The sequence below is a fragment of the Cyprinodon variegatus genome, unplaced genomic scaffold (assembly GCF_000732505.1).
Source record: "Cyprinodon variegatus isolate N-32 unplaced genomic scaffold, C_variegatus-1.0 Scaffold497, whole genome shotgun sequence".
Taxonomy (NCBI): domain Eukaryota; kingdom Metazoa; phylum Chordata; class Actinopteri; order Cyprinodontiformes; family Cyprinodontidae; genus Cyprinodon; species Cyprinodon variegatus.
This window is the reverse complement of record NW_015150950.1, coordinates 297437-306748: the sequence shown is the minus strand read 5'-3', so window position 1 is coordinate 306748 and position 9312 is coordinate 297437. Positions and strand designations below refer to the sequence as shown.

The 9312-nt window shown below is 36.4% G+C and overlaps 1 protein-coding gene across 1 annotated transcript in view; it reads right to left on the bottom strand.

The window, feature by feature from the left end:
• unc5d (unc-5 netrin receptor D) overlaps nucleotides 1-7502 on the bottom strand; it is a 272442-nt gene extending 264940 nt beyond the window's left edge. Inside the window, exon 1 of the mRNA XM_015390399.1 lies at nucleotides 7148-7502. Within this exon, the coding sequence (XP_015245885.1) occupies nucleotides 7148-7232 (85 nt within the window). The 5' untranslated portion in view covers nucleotides 7233-7502. The remainder of the gene's footprint in view (nucleotides 1-7147) is intronic.
• Nucleotides 7503-9312: the final 1810 nt, after the last annotated feature.

Sequence of the window (9312 nt, the reverse complement as noted above, 5' to 3'; positions counted from 1 at the left end):
AGAAAGAAAGAAAGAAAGAAAGAAAGAAAGAAAGAAAGAAAGAAAGAAAGAAAGAAAGAAAGAAAGAAAGAAAGAAAGAAAGAAAGAAAGAAAAGTCTAACATTTGTGGCAATGCCCTTGAGTTGGCCGGTGAAGCATTGAAAAGTGCATTTGGGATGGTAGTTATCTCCAAGGCTTTCCTTTCAGTAGTATGAAAAAAACACATGACAGCTAACTATTACTGAAGAGAAAGCCTCAAGGCTGCAGAGAAGAGGCTGCCAGGCAAATCTGCAAGAGGTAACACAAACGGCATCACTTGACATCCTGTCATTGTCTCCACGCTTGGACATATGGAACATTAAAAAAAAAAAAACTAGCCCTGTATAGTCTGACACATGCATGAAAATACACGACGAGTATAAAAGATGGGGAACTGGTCAAAAATGACCACCATCTAATTTATTAGCTCTGCAGCAGCTAAAGGTAAAGATTTAGCAACATTTGCATGGTCCTCTTTTTTTTTTTAACACCATTTCAACAGCTTTTTTACTACAGAGTTCGTAAAATGTATTCATTCTTTCTTTTTTATTAACAGAAGACAGAACAGCAAATATTACTCTCCTTTCTCCCATTTTACTGCAGTGAAACATAACCTTATTTGATTTGAGAACGTTAGAACAAACCTTTTTCCTTTTAGACTTTTATTTACACAGTTCTAATAATTACACTTTATCAATACCTTCCATACTAAAACAAAAAGTCCATTAAAAATAAGACTCAGCCTGTTTAGGAAGATTGCTTTTTTTAATCTGAGTCCCTTTTTTAATGTAAAATTCCTGTTAACTGCACCGACGCATCGATTTCTAATAATGTTCCCATTAGAGTTTAACAGCTTCAAGGTGTTTCTTTGAGATGCTAATCTTATTTTTCTGAAAACTATTCTTTATTAAACTATAAAAAAATAACATCTTTCTGTTATTCTATATGCTTCATGGTCAACATTTAAAGATTGGCTTTGAATTTTTATTAAAGAAAAATATTAATAAATACATTGAATCCATTTTACTGACAATATGGAGCAAAAAGTATTGAATCTCCCGCCTTATTACCTAATGACAATAATTACCTTCCATATTTTATAATACTGACCTCAAACAGCACTACTTCTTTACAATTCAAAATCCAAACTATTCAGTGTGTGGCAGTCTTTACCCAAAGACTTTGTCATGCTAACAGATCAACCAGAAGAGAAAATCCGCCCTCAAAAACTGTCATAAAAAAACAGTTACATTTTTGTTTTAGGACATTTTTTGACTCATCTCAATCTTTTTTTGCAGGTAAAAACAGTTTTACAAGATTTAAAACGTTGATGAGATTTTTGAAATATAGATTTTCTCAATCAGGCTCCTCAATAGCCAAAAATGAAAAGGAAAATGTTTTAAAAGCAAGAATGTACCAAATGTCAAGCATGAGGGTGAGAGCATCATGATGTGGGGCTGTTTCACTCCTTGCGGCTTTACATAAAATAGTGAGCCAAAACAAGGCTTTGCTTTGGTTCACTCTATAAAGCTTTGAACTCAATGCTATTTCTGACATTTCGAATTGAAAAAGTTTTCTGGATGGGAAGCGAAATGTCTTCAAACTTGGAAACAAAGTCCACTTTTTAACTTTTTTGGAATGACTTTGACCTGGATGACTGAGAATCATCACCAGCAAAATCAGTCTGTTTTCTTTAACTTCATCCCTTTACTAGATTGCCTGATGGGAAGCTTAGACACGATACCAACAAAACTGCAAATAAAGAAACAAAACAAAAGCCGGAAGTCCTGACATCAAGCATATAGAACATTTTGTAGACTATGCATAGAAAGTGGGCATATATTTTAACCAGTAAGAATTATTTTTACTCCCCTTAGATAAAAAATATAATCACTGAATTCAGATTTGTGCATCCAGTTCCTGTTTTTGAAACAAACTGAGGTTTTTGCTTCGTCATTTTTACACACCAGAAAACTATCAGTCCTGTTAAATGACCTAAACCCCTTAATTTATAACATGCACGGGCAGAATGACTAGGCAAACTAAACAGTGGACAACTGTCCAACAGAAACTGCAGATATTAGCATAATTTACATAATGACCTCATCTCTATATCTCTTTTCAAGAGACATACAACTTAAAAAAAAAGATTTAAGCTAGAATATTAAGATATTTGACAAATTACATGCAAAAAAGTGTCAGATGAATTTACGGTACAAAACATTTATATATAATTTTCTATAAATAGGACCAGGGAAGCCTACAGATAATCACATAAACAGGATAGACTGAGTCTGTACAAACATTTATGACTGAAAGTGTGACATTGTTTATGGTGGAGAAAACAAAGGAATGGTTGACTCCTACTTTATCTTCCATGGGCTAAATATAAGGATTTCCAATGATTCAAGGCACCAAATCCAAGGAAACAATAGACATAAACTATTGCTGTAATTTTGCCCATCAAGGTATGTTACAATACTTTATTACTGTATTCATCTTTTTACCACATTCTAAAGTTTCCTAATAAGGTTTCTAAAATGTTTCTCTTTAAAGAGCATTTTCTATAAACACTACCTCCTACCCACTTTTTGCTGGTGGTGAGCCTGATTTCTTTTGAATGTCAAGAGCAAATGATTGGAGAGGGGCTTGATGGGTTCGAATAAAGAAATGGGTTCCCTTTGAATAATGCAGTAGTGAAGTGGGGCGATATGACCAGCACAACGCGACTGTGGATACTTTTCCAACTGTGCCACTGAATTCATATCATGTGAAATGGCAGTTAAATCAAAGCCGAAGCTTGAGCAAGATTCTGGCAGTCGTTCTGGGATAAATAAAACATGTCAGAGATGACTCTATTGCCCTTTATCCTCCATTCTCTGCCTCTCCTCTTCCCTCTCTGTAGTTTTTATCTTTTTTTTTACTTTAGACCATGGTGCTTTTCTACCAGCAGGTTGTCTGAATTACATGTGCTGCAACGTGAATCCTTAACATACAGCTTCCTGAATCCTTTCTATCAAAGAGTAAAATGAAACTTTAGATTCTGGCTGGACCTTGGAGCACTGCTGCGCTTTTCTAACAGGTAAAATTTGCAATGCATGACATTTTCACCAAGCATGGACAGAAGTGGTGTTTATCCAAGTGAACATGATATAAGGTTAATTTGACTCCCATAAGGATGGACAGCCAACTGTATCTTCACCTCCTGCTGTTTCACATGTGGTCTTTAGCTTTGGGCAATAAAGCTGCATGTTTCACATCAAGGTGTTACTTTGATTTTCAAACTAGCATGCAGCTCTTCACCTAAATTATATTTTTAACACTATAAGAACTTAACATTTTCTTATATATTATAGCTGCAAAGAAAATTTGGAAAAACATGTAATCATGATTAGTATTAATAAAGCATTTTAGGGTGATATAAGTTATGATAAAACACATTCTGGCTCTTTATTTTACTGAAATTATACAAAGTCTCCTCCATGGTCCATAAACTATTGTGTCGCAGCCACAATAAATGTTCATCAGCAACATCATTAAGGGGAGTTAGTGGGCATTGTAACAGAGAAAATAAAACATGAAACATGCATCTAAATGCTCTGTGGAATGTAAATGGCCCTAATGCCTTTTTAAGAAGTCTTTAAATGAGTCCCAATGTCTTAGTTATTAGAGTACTTCAAGAATATCCATTACGAAAGAGCCCCAACATTCAACTCTACAACCAAAATATATCAGTGATAAGGTTGCTCTTAAAGCATGTTTTCAATCCATTATCCTCTTTCCATTCGACTATATTGAAAGAATTCAGATTAGGAGGTGAGGCAAAGGAAATACTAGACTTCATTTTGCAAATTTTGAAATCCTATGTTTTCCTCAACATGAAGATAACTTAGATTTGCTGCTGTATTTCTGCAAAACAAGATAAAATCTTATTTCTTCCAAATACGAAAAAAATCCAATGCTTGTCTTATTGTGCACAAACTAACTTTCCGATGTGCCTGCAAAACAATAAATAAAAATAAAATCAAAGGGTGCTCGATGGGTAAGAGGAAACAACATCATTTTCATTCAAATAAGCACGAAACAACATATTCTTATTTCTCAGTTTGATGTCTAAAAATCCTTGGTTTTGTTTATCTATATCTCTGGAAAGTGTTCAGTCTCACAGAGAAGAGTAAAAGAAATGGAAAAACATGGGTATGATAGAACTGGTTAGAAGATGTGAAGCAACTAGGGCTGGGCCACTAATTGCATTTGCAATATAATCACAATTTAACAAAATGAAATGTTCAAACTGCAGAGGAGCTCAATTGTAGACACATTACATTTAAAAAGAGCCCTTCCAACCCTTTAGGTGGCAGTCATATGCTTAAGGTGGGTTTTCTCACAACACAGAAAGGTAGAGAGGGTTGCAGCATGCATGCAGAGGCAAGCGTGCAAGTAGAATTGAGCTCTTTCTCACGCAATGGTTACAGTAAAGTCCTGCAAAAGGAATACAAGTCTCTGGAAAAGGAAGCTTCCAAGGTCATGAAAGAACTGAAACCCTGAGGTTTGGGCTCAGTACCAAGGAAAATCTAAATAAAATCACAATATTGGTTAAAAATAAAATCACAACTTAGATTTTTGAATCGTTCGGCTTAGAAGCAACATCAACGTTTGGATTAAATGAGGTAGCTCAACACGATACCGTAATGCCAACAAGGCGCCACGTTTTCAGATGGATTTTTTTTTTGTTTCTGGATTCTTAAAATGGCATTACTCACATACACAATCAAATATAAAAGAGCAACAGGCAGATGTGACATGCTGAATCATCAAGCATAAACAGCAACACATGGATGACTAAGAGAAGAGCCATGAGCGTTCCATGGGGAGAGCCAAAAACCTGGAAACCCATCTCTGAACAAAAGTAAATAAAACCAAAGAAATTGTTTTGTCTTTTAATACAAATAGATAATTCTGGAAAGAGTTTAAATATTAAATTGACTGAGATGATGAACTTGGATATATGGGTTCCTGTAGGAAGCAGAGTTCAATGGAAGAATAAGGAGATTTAGCTCTTATTCTATCATTTAAGGAGGGGGCTTAAGAAATAATGCTTTAACTTATATACTTTCCCCTAAAATGCAAAGCATGATGGATTGTTTAAATGGCAAATAAAGCATGCATCAGACTTTAAAAGCCTCTGGGAATCTTTACTAGATTCAACTTCTTCTAAAAGCAATAAAAAGGTATGTAATTATGTTATTGCACAAATGTATGTGCAGTCGTCGCATTTCAGCTCAGCTGGAGCATCATATCCAAGTTGCTCCGTTATTTACAGTGGGATTATTTCCTCTCCCGCACTTCCTCTTACTGTGTCTGGATATCTGATGGAGCTGAGCCGAGCAGCGGGGGAAGGCAGGTTAGGCGACAACAACAACACTTACAGGTGGAGAAAAAATGTGTTTGGTGTATGAAAGTGTAATAAAGGTTCCCAACAAAAGTGCCAATCTTCCTTACACCCCAAACAGATCTAAGAAGGTCTGAACGCCTGCCAGAATGTCTGAATGCGGTCACAAGTGGTGGAGATGCTAAAACAGCTGCTTCTAGCGTCAGAAGAACGAGTCTTGGCCAGGACACCAGCAGCTCTCACCCTCAAACTGTTAACGCTCCAGTTCCAACACAAAAGAAACAAGCTGTCAACTTGGGGGAAATGCTGAGTTACATTTATTCACATGAGGTAGAAACTGAGACTCAATGCTGAATATATATTATTAATAAATGAAAAACACTCCTGAATCTTCAAAATGTATAAAAAGAATTGCCGTGGGTACAGTTGCATTATGATAGTTAGATTAAATATTACTAATTTAAGCTTAATGTTTATCAAGTCTGATGAGAACAAAAATAAAAAAAGGTAAATAAAAAAGTGCCAAATATTTAAAGTTGCAATGATCCTTCATTTGAGGATCATTGTTCTTTTTTAGGTTACTAATCTACCTTCATAAATCTAAATGAAACACATAACACCAAGCCCCTCCTAAAACTGTACAGACTCAAAAATTCTGATTTAATCTCAGTACTCTTTGGAAATTCTTCCATTCTGTTGATCTTAGAGTGCTTCTTCCATTGTAGACCCTTTCATGTTTGCATAGCATATTTGACTGCTGACATCTATATTACTGAAAAACATACATATTTATCACAGCCTGAGTAAGAGCCATCACCAGGCAGCAAAATGCACCTTTGCAGCCTTTATAAACTGCATCCACAAACAGAAGCCCATTTTACTTTCATGCAGTCGCAGCAGTGTTTCCCTGCCAGGCGGTGGTCACTCCTTCTCAACATCACAGCAACATTTCCCATGTGTAGTACAGCCACTGTGGAGATGCTACAAATTGTTATTCTGAGCTGATGTTATTGTTTTTTTTTCCAGGTTTATCCCTCAGCATCTTCCATATCAACAAGAAAACTGCCCTGATCCATGCATGAAAAGTTGTCCTTAAGATACGTACGCTTAATCTAATTTATATGCTATGCAAATTTCGAAGTCAAACCCAATTTTCAAACTTTGGATGGAAAAAGATTAAAACCTCAGGGCTATTAAACTAATCGACTTGCAAATGCTCCTTTGTTTCACTTGTAGATAAGTCAATAGGTCAGAAAGGATTCACTGGAAAAAGGGACTTTATGATCATCCATCCAGTGACTATTTGTAAACTGAGCATGACATCAATTTTTTTATGCTTTCATTTTCAGACCATCTTGCCATTAAGCAGTAATCTTACCTGGATCACCAATATTACAAGAGAACAATGCATTGTGTGTGAATCCCAACAGGGGGACCTGTCATGTAGCAAAGTAGAAAATACATTGGAGTGGCACATTCCTGCAGCTCTATATCTAAGTAATTCTAAACTGCATTTCTATGCATTCTTATAAAATAAAATAAAATAGTAAACTTGCAGTCTTACTTTTTATTGGAGTCGTATATTCAGATTTAAATGCGAAAAATTACTTTTTTCTCTCTCTCTCTCTTTAGATGTAAGTACAGCCGGCGCCATAGGGAACATTATTTCCATATCCACACCTTTGTTTCCACTTTCTTTTCGGGAACTACTAGAGCTCAATAAAGTGTTGTTCTTACCTCGAGCTAAGGCGGCCGAGACTTGCAAACCAAGAAGCAGGAGGGTGGCAAAACTCCAGCAGCATCCTCTGGAAAACTGTCCCATCACTGCTCTGCTTGTCTCCCTCCCCGTCGGGGTCTAGGGCCACCTGCCGCGGGTCTTCAGCATTTGCCGTCTCCTCCGCAGCCCTCCCTTTTAAACCTCTTTTCCGTGTCCCGGCGGGTCGCTTGCCTGGCGCGGGTGCGCACGGTCAGGCGCGCTGAGATGAGGAGCGACCGGTCTAACCTCGCGGAATCGTGGTGCGGTGACAGGGAAGGAAGAAAGTGATGCTGAGCTTTGAAGCTGCCGACACTCAGCTGCGCGAGAGTGGAATCATCTGAGCGCGCGGCAGCAGCAGCAGCAGCAGCAGAGGGGTTTTTAGGGCTTTCAGAGGAGAGAGAGGATGAGTGAGGAGGGGAGAGAGAGAGGCTGGACCTGTTGAGAAACAAAATGAGTGGATAAGCGCACGTGCTGTCGTTTGTTTGTCATGAGCAGATACAAGCAATTATATCGGTTTAATTATTTCTTACTACACCCCAGCCTTGTTTTTAAGGCAGCATTACGGTGACCGATATTGAAGCGGTTGTCTTGGGGGGGCTCTCGCAAATGGCTTTTGAAATTGCGATTTTACTAATTAATGACTATCTGCAGCCTTTGAGCATATGGGTTCTGATCGGTGTCCTTTTGCCAATTAAGCGTCCGTTATCTTAGTTAAACGAGGCTATGGAGCAAGATAATACAATTCATCTCACAGTGTAATGATTAGAGTCACCATTTCTCTTTTATATTACAAATGGTTGAATAGAAATGCAGGGCTGGACTGGGGTTGTTTAAGCCCCTGAGCAGAATTCTATTTAAGGAGCTGCTACCAGCAAAGTCCATTATTGGCCCCCGAGAAGGAAAAAGTTCTATTTAATCTGTACAAGGAAAAGAAAAAGCTATTAATATGTAAAAATGCATGGATGTATGAAAATTTGATCCTAGTTCAGGTAATATAAATTATTAAACAGTATTGATATATGAAATATGAGGAAGATAGATTAATTAAACACTGTTTTAAAGCCTATATTTCAGTTATGATTTTTTTTTTCACCCACAGCTAATTAAAACATAAAATTAAAGTTTGAGTGTTCCTGAACAAAAACGAGAGAAAAAAATCAATAAAAAGAAAAGTAAGATTTCTTTTGCAGAGTATATGCTGTAGAATTGGGGCTGTTGTGAAATAACAGTATGTCATGGGTTTGGTCCTGTTTAAGTTTTATCTTTGAGCTTTTATTGGTTTCCATTTTGTGTTACTCTAGTTGTTTTTGATTGTGTTTGAGTTTTTAGGTATTTCTTGTTTACCCTCTGTTGCCCTCTTGTGTTAGTCTCCTTTTCCCTAGCTCCTTTCTAGACTCCTCTCTTCACACCTGCTCCCAATCTGCTGATCAGCCTGGTCCTTGTTTCTCTCTCCCATAGATGCACCTCCTGCTTAGTCCCTGTTGCTGGTTTGTCGTCATTTCTTTGCCCCTTGTTGTGAGTATTCCTGGTTCTCAGTTTTTGTGGATTTATTTTTTTTGGATTTTTTGCTTCTGTTAAACTTTTTTTGTATAATAAATCTGCAAGTCTCATCCTTCAGCTTCAGTCTGCATTTGGGTCCCCCTCTCAAACCCCCACCCCTACTTGACACTGGTTTAATAGTGACATAGTTTATGCAAATTGGACATTCCAAATTTTTTTCGGCTTGGTGGCAATCACTTCATGAAAGATTCATAGTCACAGTTCAGCCACCCTACACAGAAAAAAATATATATATGTTTTTAATGTTTAGTTAAAAACTGAAATGTCCATGAATAAAAGTTTCTCAAAGAATTGTAAGATTATCTATGTAGATTATATATATATATATATACAATATCCAAATATAATAAATCTTAAAATGATGTTCTTGTTAAGGTTAAAAAAGGAAATTAAGGAACATTTTACTTATTAAAAGTTAAGGTGTAGAATAAGAAACATAATGAATTTAGGTATAATGAAGAAGTAAAAAGAAAAAAACTCATTTGATGCAATTTAGACTTCATTTCATTGTAAAACTAAAAAAGGTTGTACCAGCAATGTCTCTCCATATATATATATATATATATATATATATATATATATATAT